Here is a 22,679-nt window from a genome sequence, read left to right on the forward strand (position 1 = left end):
GACACGCAGCAGAGATCTTGCCAAAGCCTCTGTGGCATCTTTCCAACGTGTCTATGCGATAGAGAAGCCTAACTCCTAGTTTATGCCTAAGTGAAAATTATTAAGCACTTAAAAGTCAATTTTGAACATAGGTCTTAAGCTTCTAAGTAATTTTAGCAAAACTTACCCTTAATCTTTACTTAGAATGAATGGCAAAGGAGTCATCACTGTGTGATATAAAACAGAGTATCGCCTGGCTGACTTATTTGGTACTTTTGATCACAGGTGGAGTCCTTGTACGAACCCCTAGCATAGAGAGAGCAGCAGGTACCTTTCTTTGCTGCAATCCCAGTTTTTTGTTGTCTGAATCGCTATTTGCAGGGTCCTTTGCTGCAAACTCTGGAGTAAATCTGGGTCTTTATAAATGAGTAAAATGTGCCCTGTATAAAACATTTCTGTATTCCATATGCACAAAATGATAACGGTTGTCAGAGGCAAAAAAAAAAAAAAAAAAAGCAAAAACCAGCACATCTTTTCAACATCAGAGTGGCATAATGCACAGTCTGATACTCTGTAACATATTTTAACCATGTCAAAGTATATTGTATAATGCATTCTAACCTGTAAAAGCTAATGCAGTACACAACTCATGAAAAAACTCCATCCCAGATGATGTTTTCTAAAGGGAACAAAGCAGATTTTCTGAATACCAATAGGTAGAAGAATAACATGAATACAGAAAGTAGCTTGAAGAACTGTCTTTTACATAAGATTTTCTGTTGCAGATCCCCTTTGCTTTTGTTTACTGCTATTAGAGCTCTGTGTTTAGGTTTTAACAACCTCCTCCTTGGAATAAGTTGCAGCACTATGAGAGCGTGTACTGCTTGTGTGCTGCATCATGCAGAAAAACAGGTTAAACTTTTCCAGTAATTTGGTATACTGTACCAGGAGAAAAGACATAATTAACCTGCACAAACAGAAGAGGAAGCCACAGCAAACAAGTCGACACAAACAAGAAATGGGAAACTCGGCCTTAGGGTCTGTGTAGCCATTCAGGGATTAAGGGCACGTTATACACACTAGCTTTTGACTGGGAGACAGGTCTAAACTTCATTGCACCAATTAAGCTATTACTAGGTTTAACTAAGCATTTTTTTTTCCAAACTTCAAATATTTCAACTTTTTTCCTTTGCAAGTTCAATTTGCAAGGCAAAATGACAAGTGATGAAAACACATGCTTCTCTGCTGAAAACCCCAATTACTTTGGTCATGAAGATATCCAGCAGAGAGATCATTTTAACTATCAATTTTTCATTTCAAATTCCTTCTTTTCCTTTGGGCGATACACTAAATATTTCCAAGAGTAATGATAATTTCCGAAAATAAATTGTTCTTTTACTTGTGGTAAAACAGAAATTTCATTCGAACACCTGCAATGTAGAGTATTGATACCACCTCACAGAATCATTCTGAGGCCATTTGAGTGATCCTGCAGAGAAAAATTTAGGTATGGGAAAAGTTACCTGCATGTTGATTAAAAACATTGCTGCCTTAGATAACATTCTTTCCTATTTTGGCTAGGAGAAGAATTGAGGAAAAAAACCTGTAAAGGGAGTTGCAGTTTTACAGGCACATATATATGCTGCTTGGCTGAAGGCAAAACTTGAGCCTGCAGCAAATCTTGAGCGCAGATTATTTTCAGATATTTAATTACAAAGTCAGTATTTATCCCTAGCTAAAGCATACATTTCCACTAATTTTTATTATAAAATCACAGCAGTCTCTCAAGTGTTCTTGCAATAAATCCCGAACAGCTGATTTTTTAAAGTCTATCATTTTGGTAAAACTAATACAATGACACTGAAAGCTAAGTTTGGTTTGTAAATTTTGTTCCAAAATACAAAAGCAAATAACACTGTTAAACTTTGGAAAGTTAGACATCATGATGACAAGCAAAACATGAAAAGATGGCACAGAGAATGTATAGCATTGTACTACACATCTTTTAGCTAATTTTCACAGGTTTCTTACCTGTTTTGCATGAATTCTGCCATCAGCTTCAAGATGGGGGTTGTACATGCAGGTTCGCGATACCACAATTCAATAGCTCTTTGCAGAACAGAAAGATACGCAGGGTATCTTCAACAAAATTAGTTAAAGAATATACTGACAAAATAATGATGTCCTCCAAAACAACTTCCCCTAATTCTGTACTATGCTGCTATATGGGTGGGCCAGACACTGAGCTTTGGCAGCTTATTCTGACAGGTACCAAAATGGGCACAAAATTACCCCAAATTTAAGCAAGTCTGTGCCTAGAAGATTAAATCCTTTGGAAACGTTAATGGTTAACTGGGAAATGGTTAATACATCATACCTGTAACGAAGGAAAAGGAAATCATTTTGTACCTGCGAAACTAACTTATCAGTACATATAGAAAATGAACTTTATTTTTTATGAATGACAGAAGTCACAAAGGGCAATTTAATTTAAAAACAACAAAAATTTACACATTAGCAAACTCTAAGCCCAAATTTCATTGCCATCTCATATGAATTATATTTGCTGTATACATAGTCAAGAACAATTTGGTTGTATGAAGTTATTTCCAGAATATTCAGGATGAGAGTTCAAACAGACTATGCGGGGGAGAAGAGCAAAGGTAGATTTCTAAGTCTCTTTCCGGAGAGCTGTTTGCTCATCAATGCCCAAGAGATTTCACATCTTTTAAAGCAGGATTTAAAACAATTCGGTAAAGAAAAACGGTGCGTTTGTTATACTCTACAATGTAACTGAAAAGAAAACCCCAAACCTGTGAGTGGGTGACTATCAGAAAATTTGATGCAATGACTTGACACAAAGCTGACCTCTGATTTTCCCAACATGCTGGAAAAAAAAAAAAAAAGAGAGTTTGGTTGGATAAGAAGGCAAACTGGTAAAGGGAAGTGAGTTAGCACAGCTTTACTGGCAAAGAATTCAACAGTTCTTATCATAGTGAAGCAAGAAGTTTTAACAGTTTGGTATTAAAATGTCATCGAGCTAATCTAGTCAATGGTTTCTGTCAATATTACGTTTGTTTCTCATTTTTAACTTTGTTTGCTGTCACATAATTCTGCCTTATTTAACCTCACTAGAAAGAGTGGCTATTCTTAGGAAAACGCTATCGCCTATTCAGACCATAAAGGAAACTATCCGGTATCTTACGAAGTGGAATTCAGACCAAGCACTTAACATGAGATCTCGAAATAAAGTTTGAACTATGTAAGAGTGTATCCACTTCTAGGGTAAGCAGGCACGGCTACCTCTCAGTTCGCTCTAGCTATTCTGGTGGAGGCTAAGGCCATCAGACATGGTACGGCTGATGAATGACAGTGCTGTGTAGACAGAAGGCATTTTGGCTACTGCTGTCTGTCTGAGGCATCTAAAGATTAGTGCATTTTTGCCGCCAGCTGCTTGAGACACTGGCGGCATAAATTATATATAGCAGAAGTATACATTTGACATGTAATATACTTTTAGATATCATCTCTTTCTCCTTTGCGGGTTTCTTTCCACTTTAAATCAGACAAACTAGAGTTAAACACACCAGGTAGAGTTATTCAGTAATAAACTGGGATTTAAATCCAAATCCCATTTACCTAAAATACCCTCTGAGGGCGTATATGATCCCTGCCACCTCTCTTATACCTTTATAAGCTCACTAATGTCCACTCCATTTCTTCTGGAATGGACTCCCACTCCAACTCACTCTCAACCAGATGATGATCGAGATGCTCCAAACACAGCAGATGTCATGTACGGTACACAACTGTGCTATTCCTTTTCCTAAGGTACGCGTCCTCCCTGGCCTTCTTAGCAGCCCAACGTACACAGCGGGGACATGATGGGATGCTGCAAAGCCCTGTTTTAGAACTGCCTGGGCTAGGAAACAACTGCCTTTTCAGACTGCGGAGGAAAGAGGGAGTAACTTGACAGCATCTCCCTACAACCAAAAGGTCACTCAGCAGTATTGAAGGCGGCCAGCATAGCCAATATGACTGGCTGTCTTAATTCAAACATTTAAGCATTGAGTCCACATTTATCGACAAGCAAAGTCTAGAAACCATGGTTTTATAAAAGCTAGGGTCAACAAAAATGCTTCGACAATTTATTATTTTGTAAAAAATCCAATAAAGTGGAATAAATTGGTTTTAAAACACAATATTATTTTGAAGTGATTTTAACCACAAGCTTCAAGGAATCTGGCTAATGCATGAACTAAACCTGAGAGGTCAGTTTTACCATTCGAGCTGAAAGGAATGCAAAGTGCCTGATGCTGAGGTTTACATCAATACAAGTGACAATAACAGGTATTACAAACAGGTTACCAACCAGATAGCATTGTTCATTGGAAAACGTCTCCTCCTCTTCTCCTGTGATCAGGCAACTTCAATTTCTGCAGTTGTCTGCTGGGTTCTTTCAAGTTTGCACCTAATTCTGAGTACTTAAACCATATAAACTTATAATTTTAATTCTTCAAAAACAAAACCATTTTGAACAAGCCATCTTATTGCTGCACATCGTTTTGTGTTGTGAAGAAACATGATACAACTTTGCAGAAATATGTAACAAGGGTAGTCTGGTGAAAAGATTGGTTTGCTTTTTCTAGGGCGAGCCATACCTGAAGAAGTATATACTCAGACATCCAAACATCAACGGCAACTGAAACTTTGAAATGACTCCTAGATAGACAACCCCAATGACAAATGCCTTTTCTATCAACTTCGTATCTATATATCTATATGTATAGGTATTTATATATAGGCACACAATTTCAACAGTTTCATGCCCTCACACAAATATATCGTGTGGTACCTGACTGAGTGCAACTCTGGGTTAACCTAGTATTTTAATTCTTGCAGCCCATTTTCTTATTGCAGCCTTTCTCTTTTACAGACAACAGAAGTCTTTAAATACTGAGAGCCACCTGGGCAGAACAGAGGAAAAACTGCCTATGGGTTACTATCGAAGTAACAAAAAGGTGGCTTTTACCCTGAACTTGCAACTGAATCTCCATGGATATCACTGACTGCCAAGACCAAGGATCTTAGACTTCAGGCTGATGTTAGTATGGAAGAAAACAGATTAAACATTCAACATTTTACCCAAGCAGTCTTGGAGTAAACAGCAGAATGAAATATGAGTAGAATGATCACTGTTAATAAAAACAGATTTTGCTTCTACTCAAACTGGCATACAGTTTTTTTGAGGTCACACCTGCGTGTTCACAACTGACCTACAAATTACAGAGACCGCATTTTATGAATACAAAAGGCGAATAAACTTTCCGAAGCTGTGGTACTGGAATCATCATTGACAGCTTGACATATCAATATTTCAGGAAGAATAAATGACTTTCATATCCAAGGGATTTTTTGTTTTTGTTTTGTTTTGTTTGTATGCTTTTCTTCATCTTTCATTAGTGGAATACTTTGGGAAGAAGCTATGCTTAACATCTGAAACTGCTTAAAATATTTGGAAATATTTTAATGAAGTTTTTTAAGACGTCATCTAATACAACTTTAAAACAAATTTTACTATTATTATAAGTATTTCCTCTTCAACCCTTGCCAGAGGAAAACTATAAATCTTGTCTCAGCTGAATGAACACCATTTATCATATTCATTTTCTTGTCAATACAATTATGAAAAGCCTTTGGCCTTTTTCCAAGGAGCCTGATTTGCTAGAGAAACTCAATTAGTATAAGCAAGCCTGCTACAAAACAGCCCTATTTGGCAATCTAGCACAGCTTCAGCATACCTGACAATTCACCTCTAAACCACGATCCTAATATCTCTTTCGTAATGGTAAAATAGGGGATACAATGGATTCAAAAAAAAAAAAAAAATCAAAAAAAAAAATCAAAAGGACTTAAAACAAATCATTTCTGCTCATTTTTGCCATCTGCTGGACAAAACTCAAATTCCAAACACTTTGGTCAGTAGAGGAGTAAAGAGGAATCTCTCTCACCTGAGAGATTACAGAGAGCAATTTGTTTTACTTTTTGTTATGGAAGAGATTAGACTCAAAATATTCCCTGCAATCACTTGAAAAGTGTATCAGTGTGTTCCTCTACCACCGATTTACAAGCGGCTATTCCTAATAACTATCTTCGCTACAGTATAAACATCACTTGATAGTATTAAAAGCTCAGCTTTTTATCCCTTGCCTCTTTATATTGCTTATGTATTCAGCAAACGCAAGTTATGTAAATCAGATTTACTTTGGCTAATATTCTGTATTTGCTATTCTCAGTATTGAAATAGTAGAGCTTCAAACATTACAGAAGAAAATTTTTTGGAAAAAATAGCTTTTCTTTGGTATTAAAACCAATTTTTAAATTTCTGACGCTATATTTGAAGCTACACAAAGAAATGTGTTAATCAAGGACACTTAAACAATACATTAAAGCAGTATTTGACCCCCCTTTTCTACCCCTTCCTCTCCCATTCACCTTTCTGTCTTTATATACAGTAAATACGAGCCGCGATAATAGCAGCTTATTCTACTATAATGCTTTGGATCAATACCTGGATGAAGCTGAACTCAGCCAAATGAGGTGAAATCCACTGAGCAGAAGCATGCACTTATTCTTTATAGCCAAAGGTGGTAAGGAAAGAATTTCTGAACCTGTGCAAGGGAAAAGAAACTGAGAAAGCCTAATATTTGGGTGGATTAATTCTAAGCAAAAATACATTTTCATCTATTTTTATTGTTAATACAGAATAATGAAATGGAAAAGTTGGAGACTGGTTAAATTTTTTAAAAAATAAAATTAGTTAATAAGATGGAAGTAATAAATGATTTTTTTTTTTTAATCGTTCAGGAAAGGGTCCTGAGGATTACATATCCTGGATCCATGCCTAAAAAAAACCCTCCACGGGTGAACCCATTTCTTTCAAATGTAGAGGAGGCCAGTCTCTGTTGTTCCTCCTCCAGCACCTGAGATTTGCAGTTCTGCACAGAAGATGAGGCATGATGCTCATGCCTTAGTAGGAAAAACAAAGTAAAATGTATTTGAAATGTAAACAATACTGATCTATTTTCACTATCTAGGCCAAATTAAATAAACTAGTTTCACACATCTTCCAGGTTTTATTATTAATTTTTAGAGAAACACAAGCAGAGACAGCACTAATAAAGTTAAACGTACCCCAATGGTGCCCACTAGCAAATGAGATCCTAAGTCACAGTGTGATTTCAGTCCATCTTTTCTCCAGTCCTCTAAAACTGCAATTCAGTGATACTTTCCACTAATTCTATGGGAAATTAAGATTATACAGCTTTCTGTCTTGGACTTTCTTTCTCTAAGCCGTGTCAGGCAAACGGAGCCTGCACTTGGACCGAGCCACTCGCAGGCTTGCAAAGCACCTGAAACGGGCTTAGCTGCACGGTCCCGCCACGCACGGGCGTCTCGCGGCTCAGCGCAGCCTCTGTCGTACAACCGTGTGCGTCTGTGACGCTGCAATCTTCCTTCTGCTCCAGAGAGATTAGTAGTGAACAGCTGATTTTCACTATGGGCTTAAAAGAAGAATATTCTTAAAAGCTTGATTTCTAATGAAGCATGCAACTGTACTTGTATGTTATGTTTTCTGTCCGTAAGACAAATAAATATATAACTGATAGCTCTGGGAGATCTAAATTACAAAACTAGTATTTTCATATTTCCATCATTATATGTTTCAGTAGTTTGTTACTAATTTAATTCTGCGCCTGAAAAGAGAGAATTATAGCTCCTGTACTTATAAAAATATAAAACATTTCTCTATAGTATTAAGAAAATACTCATGAGTATTATTACATTCGTTGGCATACCAGGAAAAATGTATACGATATTGGAAAGCAAACTCAGTTCCATTATCATTACTTACCGAGGAAAACTACAACCTAAAGATTTTGATTTTGTGTTCAGAGGCTGCCCATTTTCTGCTGATCAAGACGACTGCAGGTGTTGCGATATTAATAAAGTTGACATAAATAGAAAGTAACTGACTAAATTAAAGACATGATTCATACCAGAGAGACAAATCTCCCCAGATAGCACTTTTTTTTTTTTTTAAGTGCTTTTGATGTTAAACCAAATGTAGGTACATTGTGTTTTAAGACGCAGGGTTTTTTTGTTGCCTTTTTTTTCCCCCCTCTCTAATCAAAACATTCTGGGTTTATGGGTGGGGGAGGAAACTGTTTGGATATGTTTTCTAGACTATTAGTGTGACACAACAAAAAAAGTGACCTCTCCGTGGTCCTTCCCGGTGAACGGCACGGTTGCCATTGTGCTGTAATTTTAGCTGATTACACATTAGTTCATTTAGCTTTGTTTCCTCTTCCCCACTGTGCCGCACTATTAAACTAATGCAAGGGGCCTGGTGTCCCTCTGTGCGCAGAGCTGGTATTGTCGCCGGGTAATAAGGATACATCCAGTCGAACAGCATGGTGTAGCTGGTCTTTGTGTTGAGCGCAAAGGCAATCCCTCGAAGGTCTCTTGCCAGCCCGATCAACATACGCTGTCAGTGGGAAAGAGACACAGTAATTGATTTTCACGTTAGCGCAGAGCAGATGGAGTAATAATCGGCCAATAATGACCGCATATCTGATTTTGATTCATTAGTTTAAATGTCTCGCTCAAGCCCTCGTCCATAGAGGACACAAAGATTCTTTTAATGACCAGGATTTCCACGGGTTTTGCAGCGATAACACTAGCAAAACGCTTCGGAAATGCTTTTGATTATTCAATATACTCTACTAATGAATAATGCAAATTAAAACGTAATATATGAATACTGCATATTAAAGTTTAAAAATGCTTCCTGGATTAATATATCAAAAGTAACAATAACAATAAAATGTTAATTTAAGTTTGCAATATTTTAAATGAGGTGTAAGGCTAATTGATATGCACAACAGAAGCTACAATTAAGGTTACACTGAGATTCCTATTGTACTGTTATTTTCATATACTTTTTTTTTTTAAAGTCACTTTCCAAGGTAGGTTTCTTCAAAAAGTGACTTTTATCTTTTATTAACAGAAGACCATGCAAATCTCTATCTATATTAATTCTGAGATGAAAACATTTTTTTCTTCTTAAATGATTGAAAAATGGGTTCAGAATCCTTCAAGCTCTAAAGCAGACAATGTTTTATATGTAGATAATTAGCCCTTACTTAAGGGCTGTTCTCAGAAAAATTAATAGAAATCAGTTAAAAAAAAACACTAATGAGGAAAATACATTCAAAAAATATACATAAACTTTCCAATATAGTTTGGCTTAAACATTATTTTTTGGACAACTAAGTAGTATAAATAAATGTTATCCATGTGGTACAGCTGGGGTTTGTCCTTTTTTCATTATGAAATACCACAGTACTGGAGAGTTTGGTAAAAAAACAAAACAAAACAACATAGAAGCATGGCACAGCATATATACAGAAAACTTTCAATTACATAGTATTTGGTGATAATGTAATATTTGCAAGTTGAGGAATGTAAAAAGTAAGATTCACATACTAACTTTAATTGATCGCATAAAAATTATGGCTGATTCCTTGTTAAACTGCTAAATGTACCCTTACAACAAGGGCTCATTTCTGCTTTCCACATGCAGACACATTAGTCCAATGGACTTGAATGCACATAGATTTATCTGAGAATAAATCGGATTCACTATCAAACACTGGTGAGGTTGCTAGGAGTATTTTAATATTTGCATTTCCATTCTGTTGTGCAGTGAAATGGCCTGAACTTGCAAGATGCTCAGAGGTCTCAACTCTCATTAACTTTAATGGGACTTTGAAATCACTGGAGAGGAAGTGTTCAATACAAAGAGGATGGGATATACAACTGTAACTTTATATTCATCTATACTTCCATACTTCATATATTTTGTCCACACAGAAAATAACTGTTTAGCAGACACGGTGGTCAAAACCAAAAAAATTAAAAGCTAGGCAATGACATTTTATACTTCTTTGGGAAGGGATGCTGAGATGCAACACTATAAATATGTGCGTGCGTGTATATATATATATGTGTGTGTGTATGTGTATATATATATGTGTGTATATGTATATGTATATAGGCAAGGCAGACGAAGTGGAATCCTTCCAGACTGCTCGTGGTTCTCCGGCCCGTTCCAGGCACAGCGAAGGACACAAGCGGGACTGCAGAGACAAGGCTGGAGTGGGGAAGCTGCAGCTCCTGGGCAGGTATGAACTTGCCTTTAGGTGAGGATGTCCTCAGAGAGCAGAAACCCACCATCTTACTATGGCCCCTAGACCAACCAAATGCATATTCCCCTAACATTTTTTTCAAACAAACAACTGGTAATAAGAAAACACTCTTCTGCAAATATATGTAGGAAATGGTTTAGTTGTGAGACTTTAAGAACTATTTAACAAAAGCAGATGTGCAACCTTCTTTAAACCATGGTCCCAGATCTTGTGAGAACCTACACAAACGCCAGGTGATTTCAGACACCATCTGAGTACGAAGTCCAGAGAAAGAAGAACAACTACTACATAAACTACATTTCTTGGTTCATATTCTTTAATTTCTGATATTTTTAATAGAACATCCATACTATTAATGGCACTATTCTTAAGAAATGAACTCACTCTATAAAACACCATCATGTCCTTGCCCCATAAAACCCCAGTGAGCTCAGCGGTTTGGATGTTGTCCACTGGAACTCAACTTCAGGCAACAACACTGCCTCCTGTCAGCAATGTCTGAACAGCTGATACAATGCTACAGTACCCCAAGATAAATTCTGCGCCATTTAAGTCGCTGGTAAAAAAAAAAAAACAAAAAACAAAAAACCACCTTTAAATTCCAATAGGAGCCAAAAATCACCCCAGATACCACGCTGGCTTAAGTCACGTTTAGAGACAGCAGAAAAAAACCTAAAAACTCCTGGGACATTCAGGTTTATTAACCCACTACATGGTTTCAAATAGCACCTACGTGCATGAAAATTATTAACGATAAACAATATTATACACTTATATGTCTGCTTTTAGGCTGTTGCCCTGTGGGGTTCAAAGGACCTTGCAAACTTAACCGAGTAATCTGAATAACGCATTAAGCTATTGCTTCCTTCCCAAGTGAACACCAGCCACTTCTGGGGCAAAGTGGCAGCTGATGACAGCACCGGCAACACTCCACAACGGGTAAGACCAGAGGCGAAGAGCAGTAAATCCAAGAAACCCGGCGAGGGGAGCTCGTCAGGGGTTCGTGGCTTCGCACGCGGCTTTTCTTCCAAACGCAGCAAGTCCGTTCAGCGTCACGACATTCTTCGCCGGACGTCAGAGCGACAGGCCTACTTAAGGCTAACTAAAATGCACCGATTTTGAAGAATTCTGCTATTGGGGTCCGAAGCCCCCCAAAAGACGTTTCAACGGATTTTGCGACGGGAAAGAGCCGAATGTGTAAATATTCGCAGGGAAAACAAAAACAAAAACAAAACCCCCCAAACCCCAGGCCTGCGAGCTGCCAGCGCGTGCCAAGTGCCTGCCTAACGCAATTTCAAACTGACGAGACTCCTCGCGCCCCCCGCCCCCAAACGGGGCTTGTAACGCCGAGCCTGACAGACCCTTAACTATAGTGGCACTACTGGGTGCAGCTCTAATATTACCCTCATAATTCTACGATATAATAACAACAAAGGAAAAAAAAGGTGAGGGGTCATTGCGCTTTGTCTTTAGAATTAAGATGGCTGTCTTCATCCTTACAGCATACTCTTAATTCTGGAGACACGTCTTAATAACCTCTAAATAGTTCCAACAAAAGAGCCGTGTCAGAGGAATGAGCAGGCCCCAAGGTGTTTCAACTGGAGTGTTTTCATCTGCCTTTATTGCTCTATCCCTCTCCAGAATTAAGGCAATAACCTGTGATAAATTATTCAGGAACTGCTACAGGGATCAAAGCAAAATCATTCTGTTAAAGTGCTGTTTGCAACATTTGGCACTTAGTGTGAAAACTTTTAATGTGTGCAAGCTGAAAATCAAGGATTTTAAATAATTTAGCAGCACGGAGTTTCTACAAACCGGCTAAAGATAGCATGTTGCTATTTAACTGCCTTTTCCTCAGATACTTCTTTTCGTGCGTTTTTATCCGAGCTGATGATGTCATAGCGATAAACGAAGTCCTGCTAAGATGCAAGCTAGCCAGCGACGTGCTACTTAACCGGATTGTCAGGACAAACCCAGAAATCCCGAGGAGAAAAATCAACCGCTTTTTCAATATTAGACATTTGTCCTATCAATATAAAAAAGTGAGGAAGGAAGCAGCAAAACAAGAAAATCACATAAGAATTAGTTAAGCCATCCTCAGTTATATTTGATCTCCCTGGAAAAGACACCGAAACATATGTTTTGTATGCAGATTTGATGATTACAAATGTGTTTTAAAAAGAAAGAGCTCCCTTGTTGCAACTGTTTTTCAATGGTTTATTTCAGAAATATTAAAAAAACAAAACTCCCCAAACTAGCCAGTTAGAAAGTCCTAGTAAAAACCACAAATTAAATGAATTTGGCAGTCCTGGACCATTTTCATAGTGATATTTTAACAGTGTCATTTCCCCGTGGATTGGAATACTAAACATTTTATCGAAGAACTGAACTGTTTTTGTGTTGAGCACTTGCAAAATGAAGTACCTGAAAGCACTTTTGCACGTATTATTTATTCATCATGATAGAAAAATGGCTTTAACCTAATAAATTACGTTTAAGAGAATTTAGAGCAAAAGTTTTGTTTATGACAAAGCAACAGATTTAGTTCTTTATCGGTAGCTTAAAGCACCAAGTTTTCCTTATACAAATTAGACAGATGGTGCTTACAGTAGAATTTACTAAAGGTCTGTCACAACAAATGCAGCCAAGCTGCATATTTAATCACTGCAGAACCTTGTCTACCTGCAGCTGCCAACTGCTAATCCAATTTCCCTGATAAATGTGGCAAGAGACACGATCAGCAATAAAGAGCATCTAACTCCATTTTCCTGCAGGGCGTCTTTTGATGAACATTTAGGACGGAAGCACGGAGTGCACTGTGTGGCCCTGGCTTGTGGCAGCTGCATGCATTTTGAAGACACAGTTCTCAGGTTACTCACTTAATTCTGCCACTATCATTATGTTGCTATTGATCTCAGTAGCTCTTGTCTACACAGCATTACTCTAGATGAAGCTGAATCAGGCAGTTATCATGCATCAAACTTGCTCAAAAGCCTGGAGATTTCCCCTTAATTACTTGTGATTTTATTTGCAAATACCGTTAAAGTGTAATCAAGCAGTCACTTTCCAGGGTCGTTAAGAACTTGCTAGTTTAGGAATATATCACTGGCACTCCATTAAAATTTCTCTGCTATGATGGTTTCAAGCAAACCAGACAGGACAACAGCAAAATAATTTTAGTAGAACTGATCCTTCACATGAGATAAATATAATTTCCTATTGAAGGATAATTCTATCAAATGACCTTTTTGCTCTAATTTTTAGAATTTACAACTTGAAAATATAAAAGATGAACCCTACATAGATGAACTATGTCTACTTAGCAAGCAAAAAAATAGATTTAAAATTAAATACATAAAGCAATAACAAATGTAGAAACCTGAGTAAGCAAATGTTGAAATAACCCTAAGTACTATTTTTTTCAAATATTAACTTAATTCAAGTGATTATTGTGAACTATGCATCTTCTGGTAATGTCAGAGATGTACTGCAGATAAATTATTTATTAAATATTTCTAGCGTATCTGTTTATTTTCTTAGGAATGGGAATGGATAAAAAATGATGATGTAGTATTTAAGTTTCCATCATATTTCAAAATAGCAAATTAAAAATCACTGCTAGGGCTTCTTCCAAATTACCTTGTGTAGCTGAAGCGAGTACTCCAGTGTGCACAGTTAACTGCTTATTCAGGAACAGGAGAAGGGGATCTCTTTAATGCAATGCTGCTCTAATGTATTATCATTCCTGATGATGCGGCTTCTATCTAGCAAGTCTTTTTCTGCCCTAAAATATACTGTTGTTTTGACACAAACAGCTTGCTACACTTAAGGATTTTACTAATAAAACATAATGTTGTGTTAGATATTATGACTGTTGCCACAGCTGAACTGACTTGTCAAATCAATCCTAATATGGCTCCCACAGGCACATAAAAACCTTATTTAGCTATCAGTTATCCTAATCACTTTGTTCAGTTTAAGGATGCAATACTTCAAGACCAGTTCCTATTTATACATATATGCCCAGCCATTTAATAAAGTCTTGATTTATATAATAAATTCTTGTTTGAAAAAATACTTTAAAGCAGCAGTGTTTTATCAAGTGTGTTACAACATGTCTCCTTATACCCCCAAATAAATATGCTAATGTATACAAACAGGACACTTGCATGGAAAAGAGGAATATTACATACAAAACAGACCAACTATCATCGAAGAAAAAATTGCCCCTTTGATTATAAACAGGGCTCAAATGAACTCACCTGATGTGCAAAGCACTGAAAAATCCCAAGGCCTTTATCAGGTAGTCGTAGGAGGTTTATTTTGGAATAGTCATTCATAGCCTTTGTACCTCTACTATCTATGGTCCTAAATTTACAGATGTATACACACACGTAAATATACAGATTTATACATGTCAAAAGAGACGGACAGACAGCAGAGGAATGGCAATACTAAATGCCTGCCCCACTACTAGTGCTTCCCATCGGTAGTAAGTTATATCCCTATAATTGAAAGAAACCTACCTTTGCCTCTTCTTGTTCAAAACTGCTGTTGAATATCCGAGTCACGCTTTCAAACGAAACTGTGAGGGGGAGCATGAAATTCTCAAACTCATCCTCATCTTCACCTACAGGAAAACAAACCAAAACAACCCAGCAAAAACATCACATCAGATTCACACCACTGTTCGGTATGGTCAGGCTCCGAGCTGGTCACAGAAAAATCTCACCAACATCATGGGAACTTTCAGTAAGACCTACAGGAAGAAAACAATTGAGGTTTGAAATATTTTTACTGAGCTATAAACAACCAAGACAAATTGTTGATCACAAACAACTTGTATCTGAGACCAGGATGTCTCTGCATTTCACATCTTTCTCCGTTTCATATTCCTGTTTTATCTGCTAATCTGATAACATTTGTTCAACACCTTAGAAGAATATTCATGTTAGAAAATCAAGACTCACCAGCTAGAAGATGCCGGAATTAAGACTGCAACAATAAATGAAACCTTTTCATGTGTATATTTTGCTGTATGACATTTCAATCACAATCTTTCATGATCACATGCTATTTTTTCTACCTCCCACCTATTTAGCACACAGGATGAAGCTGCTCTAGAGATAAATCAGGACTATGTACGGGTTATTTGTATAACATCATGGTCTCACTTGTTTCAGAGGAGTGAAATCAAAGTAAATGAAGCAAGATATTGTGCACAGGGGAAAAAAATTTTTTTTCAAAACAGCTGAAAGATAACTTGGAAGACTGGATTGTGTCTCTGCCCTGACATGATGCTGAACAAGTAACTGGAAACAAAAAAAACAAACTTTTTCCAAATGGCAATTACGGGGGGATAGCTACTCATACCACTTATGCTTAGGCCCTCAGCCAGAGTAGCTAGCCTCTCGCATGCAGATTCCTCTCGAGGATAATTCAGAGCACAAACTTAATTTATGTTCTTTAAAGAGCTCTTTGTTACAGGGCTTCTCTCCCTTCTCTCTCCATTGGCAAGCGAAGTCTGGGAAAGCATACCGGAGAAATAGTTCTGCACTCTCCTTCCTGAGCATCTATAACTGGTCGGTGCTGAAGACACAGTGCTAGACTAGACTGTGCTTGGATCCAACACAGTATGATCATTCCCATGCTCCGATTCCCAAAGACTCCCTTAGTCCTGGATGATTATTCCCTGGGTTGTAGGTCTGGTATGTTCTGCCCAGACAAACAGAATTGCTGAGCATGCTAGAGTTGCACCTGAAGTTAGTAGGAGCCTTTTGTGTATCTGGTTGCACAAAGTTAGCGTAAACTTTACAATTTAGTTTCTACACCTCACATAGCCACCTGTAAAATGGGCATAATTCCAGCCTCTTCTCCCATAGGGATACTGCAAAGAGCAAATCATTAATATTTTTGAGTCACCCCAGTACAATGATAAGAATGACAGAAAAGGCCAGGAAGAAAAATTCTGCCTTCACAACAGAAAAAGTTTGGACTAACACATTAATCCAGATGACAACAGAGTGGAAATAAAATACTCAGTAGCTACTCATTAAGTTAGGATGACACATCTTCTGCAGTGGAAGAGGCAAAGACCCTCTGAAAGAGCAATTGTGATCCTGTAATTAAAGACTGCCTCATTACAACGTAAATATTTACAATGGAGAGGAAATTAAAATTGCACAGACAATCCCAATTACAGCATTTCCTGAATTCTGAATACTTGGCTTTGTGACCTTAACTGCTTCCTTTTAATATGGGCCTTTTACACCTAGTTTTCCAGATTTTGTTTAAAAGCGAACGAAACACTTTCCATAACTTACTGCTACTACACTGGTCAACAAGAATATTGGAGCCTTCAAATCACAATCTTAAATTAGAAAAGTAACTGACAAAATCTGTGATCTTCATCAGCTATGTGCAGCAGAACTGAAGAGGGTAAGTTGTCAGATTTCAAAGCTATTGCCCAGGCAGCATCAGCTTCCTCTCACCTGCCTAGGAGTTAAACAATTATTGTGCATGAAGTATTATTTTCCATTTCTATAAATATTGCACATTCAGGGGCTTTTCTTTTTTAATGGCTTTTATATTTTCCTTGGAGCAAAACAAAAACAAAACCTGATCATTTAGAGAGAGCCCCGTGGTGGTATTGTCCCATGCTGGGGTACGGTATGATAGAAGTCACTTGCATACTGCTCTGTGCAGGATTAGGCCTCACGTGCCATTTATACAGTGCTCAGGAGAAACATAAATTAAAAAAGCAAAAAAAAACAAAAAAAACCCTCCACAGTACTCCACCTCATCTGGCATACTGCCGATCATGAGAAGACAAATTCCACAAAGATACACGTATGCATCCAAACTCAAGTTGAATCCTTCCTGAAGGTAAAATCTCCAGCGTATCTAGTTAAAATGCTGAGAGGAAGAAAAGAACTACCAGACCGTGCAGTAGTTGCTAGGAACCACCACCTCAATCATAAACCAGCTAGTTCTGGAAATGGGGTGGGGGGCTACCCTTTTCATTTTTTTTTATTTTTGTTTTAAAATTCAGCGCAGGTAGTCAAGACAGACAGTTACGTCCCTACACAGTATTCCACTACTCAAACATTTTTTAAGTTTTAAAAAAGCAATACGGAAGTTAGTACATACACAATTGCATCACATGAACAGTGCCATATTAATGAGAAAAGGAAGAAACTACCCTAACCAAACCTACCACGGTAAATTTTTCATTTGCTGTAATTCAAACTACACATACACATCCTCTCTGTGACTTTTGAAGGAAACGAGCTTTGCTTGTACGTTATGGTAGATCTGCGTGTGGCTTCCAGCAGAAATGTTTAAAACCTGCTTCACTTGGGCAGAGCTGGCACCGGGCATGACTGCAAACACCTGTAAGTACAGGGCACTGACAGCTCCGGCGGAATAGCTCCTGCAGGTATTTTCTACAGCTTAGATCTACTGCTCTTGGTAGTGCAGAAGAGAAAGAGAAAATTATCAAAATATATGAAACCCTATAATAACTTTTCTCTAAAGAAAACATTTACTGTTACTCTTGTATTAGTTTTGGTTTCTACATACTTCATACAAATTAATATTCAGTTTACTTTAGAATTTTTGGACTATGGACCAGGTGGGCAAAATGGTGCAACTCTAAATGCCCCAAAAGTGCATTTTCATTAAAAACGCAACTCAGGGCATATAAAGAATTCAAAGGCTAATTTTATTCAAACAACATTAAAATTATTGAACAGAAACCAAAGTGCATTTTGAAGCAAATACCAATTAACGTACTGCTGTTTTTCCTACAATGGTTTGATTTTGCCAGCTACTCCAAAAGCATATTGTTTAAAATGCAACCATTCTGCATTTACTGTATTCAACTTATCTCCAAAAATTTTTCTATATCAATATCTTAAAAGATCCCCTCTCAAATTACCAACAAAATTCATCTTAATTTTATTTCCATGTAAATTATTTAGATATATGATTCACATGAAAGGATTTCATATAAAGCTTTTCTTCATTTAATTTAAAAAAAACTGGTGAGGACAATTGGTACAATACTCTTTGGTCTAAAAATGCTGATTTGCACAGTTTGAAAATATCTTTTGATTCATAAGATTACTGTCATTTAATACTTGCACAAACACATGGAAAGCACAGTTTATGTGTACTTTACTTACTTTAATTAGATCTTAAAATGTAACTTCTATCTGTTTGTTTCGTAGATGTGTTTTTCCTATCAGCTCAAACAAACGAATTTATTTGAATAGGAATGCAAAAGACAATAACCAAAACATTAATGCATGTTTTTTCCAGATACTCCTAATTATTTCGGATGTTCTAGAGCTGTCAATCCAGAGGAATCACAATGACCTCTACTAATTTGTAGCCAGTCATGTGAGTCATATGCCTGCAATTCGTTTGTCTGACATATGTTTACACCTCTCTTTTGGAATGCAATTTTTAACACTTGTGATCTTGTTTTTACCAAATCTACTTTTTCCTATAGGAAAAGTTACTGAAACTGCATACGCAACCTACTTTACATTAAAAAAAAAAAATGTACCCACAGCATATATGACATGACACTGAGCCAGTAGGGAAAGTGCTTTAACTGCAAGTAAAGGCAGGTCCAGCTCACAATTGCCATTCTTTAAGAAAGAGTCGACAAATACGATTCGGTCTCATCTCCAACTCCACTGTTCTCAGCACTGCGCAGCAGCAGACAGTACAGGCACCCACTGTCAGCAAAGCTATATTAACTACTGTTTGCTTATACCTTTCTATGCCAATCTCTTTTGCACACACATTCCATAATTAAGTCCTTGTACGAGGGTTGAAAATCAGTGCACGTGCTCCTCTGCCAAAGACTTTTCTTCTTATTTTCTGAAAGCCCTCATCAGTGGTCCCTGTTCAGAACACCTACAGGCATCCGTCCTCATGCAAGGACACAACCCTGAGTCAGGCCTCTGATCAAAACAGGGGCACCATTTCAGACTCTCTTCAACATCAGCTTTTTGTTTAACACGTGATTTGTTTCTGTGTTCGTTTTGACAAGCCCAGCCTTCCTCATTTTGGCAATGAAGAGCTACGCAGGCAATTGCAATTCTGGATTTTACTCTGATGGCCAAACGCAGTGCCTAGCTTTGCAGTGACCCAGTCCTTTATTACACCTAGCTATTAAAGTATGCACTTAGCCTTATACATCTGTGTAACCTCACTGGTTTCAAAAGGACAACTCAAAAGGCCCCCCCAAGTGCATGTTTAAGTATTGCTGGTAGAACTGCAGAATTCCAGTCAATGTTCTTACTAAAACTCCAGGGCTCGTTGTGTATCAGGAACTTGCATGAAGAAGTGAAATAGAAACAACTTTCTACTAGAAGTTGGAAAGCTGGCAAAATCAGTAGTGTCATCTGGAAACTCAAAGCTCTTATTCAGGCACTTAAGATGTAAATACCTCATACGTCATACAGAAAACACTTCTGTGCAGAAAAATCGACTGATCTTGCTTATTTCTCCAACAGATGGCAGCAAACAAATAGACTGCTAATGGTCAATCCCCCAAAACCCTCAGAAGTTGATAGGCAGTGACTTAGAAGTCACCCATAATAGATTTACTGTACAATTAAACTGCTATTTTAAATGTAATAAACTAATATTTCAAAGTTAAACACATTTAAAATTTATAACAGTGCCAAAGACAGCCAGGTGTCTTGTGGACACCTGTGGAAGACCTTACCTAGATCTACCATGAGAAGACGAGTGAGAGCAGTGTAGAACGTTGTTCGGCACCTAAGGTCGCTCAGACTGTAATTATCATTGATGCCCAAAAAAGGGAAGTGCTTGCTCTGTTGAAACACAAGTATATGAAAATTAAGTGTTCTACCAAATTCTTTTTACTAAAATTAACATTTTTTTTAACATAGTAAGAAAACTTACTGTGTGATTCTGAAGCATGAATTTCACAGCCTCTATTTTCACAAGCTTTTTTAGGAGAATATAGGTAGGAGGTGTTAAGGAAATATCAGCCTTGCAATAGTTTGATTACATTATCATGTTGTACAAACTTTCAGAACTTTGCTCTTTCAACAAGGAATTCTCTCCCACTACAACAAATGTACATTAAAAAAAACAACCTTAAATTTCACCTAGAATGTATCATGGAGATATTCTTTAGACCATTAAAGACCATAATCTATTACTAACTAAAGCAATTACTTTTCACAGCATATATTCTAGTCACAAATGAACTAAATGACTTTTATAATTAAACTGAGAGTTTCTGATACTAGAGGGTGCTGTTTTTTTCCAGATAGCCCCATGTTGCCAGCATGGCAGGGAAAAAAAATAGTGTTTTTGCAACTGCCTGTTTTGAAAAAAACTGTCACTTGGCAATGGGACTGGCAGCAGCCCCAAGCAGCACTGAAGCGATAGCCTCAAAATCACAGCGGTGCTCAGCTCTTATAGGCCTAATGGAAATCACATTTCATTTGTTTGAGTTACAGCAGATCTTTTATATATATATGTACACACACATATACATACATGTGTGTGTGTATATATATATACATATATATGAGGTGCATATATATTTTTTAATATATATGTATACACACACACAAAACTCTTTAAACACTAAAACATATTATGTTCTGATGTAAAAGAACTGAATGGAAATCTCTTAAGAACCTACAAATCCTCAGAACCTGAGTAAACTACGTAACAAGGTGGTACAGCAGGGAATTTTCAACTGTTATCAATGAAAGTATCTACACATACTTTCACAGGAATTCTGATTTCTCCAACTTTATAAAATACGAAGCCAATCTAACTGACTACTGCTAAGCAGGCATTTACTTCTCCCAGTTCTCAGATTGGCTAGATTCAAGCCAGTGGCAGGCCCAACGCCAGGTAACCACATTAACGCAGAGTTGTGTCTGAGCTACCGTGCTCCGCTTCTCAGCGGAGGTTCCCTCAGGAAGGTGTATTAGCCTGGGCCACGTGTTGCATTAACAGAGCTACGTAACTCCTGGACTGAAGTTGCCTGGCCCCGGCCCAGCACGACGAGCTTCACTGTGCACCTGCTTGTATACAAAGGCTTAGGGGGAGATGCACCCCAAAAGACACAAGGGTAACCTATTTCCTTGGCTGCATCCAATCTAGAGAGCACATATGCATGCCTTACTGAACAGTTAAGTCTAATGAAATTTAATATTTTTCATACAGTTTCTTTAAAAAAAAGCATATGGCATAAAATCAGAAGTTGAGTTTGCAAAACTAAGTTACTGAAGCCCTCAAAGATCAGACAGTCAAGGCTGGTTTCACAGCTTGAATCCCTTCCTAGCTAGGTGAATTAACAACATCTTTAATAGTAAGAGGACATACTAATTCCCTTTCTCACATGATTCAAACTTTTGGGGTTGGGGGAAGGAGCTAATACTGTGTATTCCAATCAGAGCCAAGTTGACACCTTTTTGAGCTTTTTTACAGCAGGAAAGCACTGCTGTGAGAGATGCCGGCAAACAAGGAACAAGAGTGGTCAAAGTAATGACCCAGATTTGCTGACTTCTGTTTCTCCTTTACTTGACATAAATTTGCTCTATGACTTTCAGCAAGTCAATTAAATTCTTCTCTGCCTCAGTCGTGCATCTGTAAACTGGGGTTATCAATGGCTTTGTGATATCCAGGTATGCTAATTCACTTTTTCAGAAATGCCTCGGAAAAAAATTAAAAACCAGAAACACTCATACACATTAAAGCCTCAAATGAATGAAACAAGACATGGGCTTGGCCACTCTACAACGAGTATTAAAACCAGGACTCATCTGTCTTGTGCACTGAACACTCTCCATCCTTGGCATTGGAGGAAGTTCTTCAGGAGAAAACAGTATGGGATTGGGTAACTTTTGGCTGCACAGTACTGCCTACACTCATGCTCAAACACAGAAGAAAGATTTTACCCACAAATACCCAGAAACACTTTTTTTTTTTTTTTTAACCTGAGTGTTTCACTCCAACACTCTTGCATATAAATGACTGAAGGGTTGGATTACTTTTATACGCGTAAACAATTTCCCTTTTCATTTTAACTGGATTAAATTCTTTTTAAACAGTTAAAAGTGTATGAATAGGTTTTATAGCTGCTACTGGAAAATCTTCTAATCTATTTTTAAGATGATGTTCCTTTGTCAATCTATAGCATTTGACATTTCATTACCTTTTTTTTTTGTATTGCAAAGCTAGATAGTTTTTCCTGCTACAAGAGAGAGCCTTTTGTAACATTGTAAGAGTAACAAGCACATGGATGAAGAATTTTTGAGAGAGAAAAATATTTTGTACCCAGTTACTGTACAAAATAACAATGAAACTGTAGTTATTTTGCTACACAAATATACAGTGGAAAAGTTAATTATTAGAAAGAACTAA

The 22,679-nt window shown here is 37.4% G+C and overlaps 1 protein-coding gene across 1 annotated transcript in view; it reads right to left on the bottom strand.

Moving 5' to 3' along the window:
• RANBP17 (RAN binding protein 17) overlaps positions 1-22,679 on the bottom strand; it is a 164,836-nt gene that overhangs the window by 42,992 nt on the left and 99,165 nt on the right. Inside the window, exons 16-20 of the mRNA XM_026061315.1 lie at positions 20,193-20,256; positions 19,993-20,101; positions 14,774-14,877; positions 8,436-8,524; positions 2,011-2,118 (exon numbers count right to left, since the gene is read on the bottom strand). Of these exons, the coding sequence (XP_025917100.1) occupies positions 2,011-2,118; positions 8,436-8,524; positions 14,774-14,877; positions 19,993-20,101; positions 20,193-20,256 (474 nt within the window). The remainder of the gene's footprint in view (positions 1-2,010; positions 2,119-8,435; positions 8,525-14,773; positions 14,878-19,992; positions 20,102-20,192; positions 20,257-22,679) is intronic.

This window comes from Apteryx rowi, unplaced genomic scaffold, assembly GCF_003343035.1.
Source record: "Apteryx rowi isolate R43461 unplaced genomic scaffold, aptRow1 scaffold_18, whole genome shotgun sequence".
Taxonomy (NCBI): domain Eukaryota; kingdom Metazoa; phylum Chordata; class Aves; order Apterygiformes; family Apterygidae; genus Apteryx; species Apteryx rowi.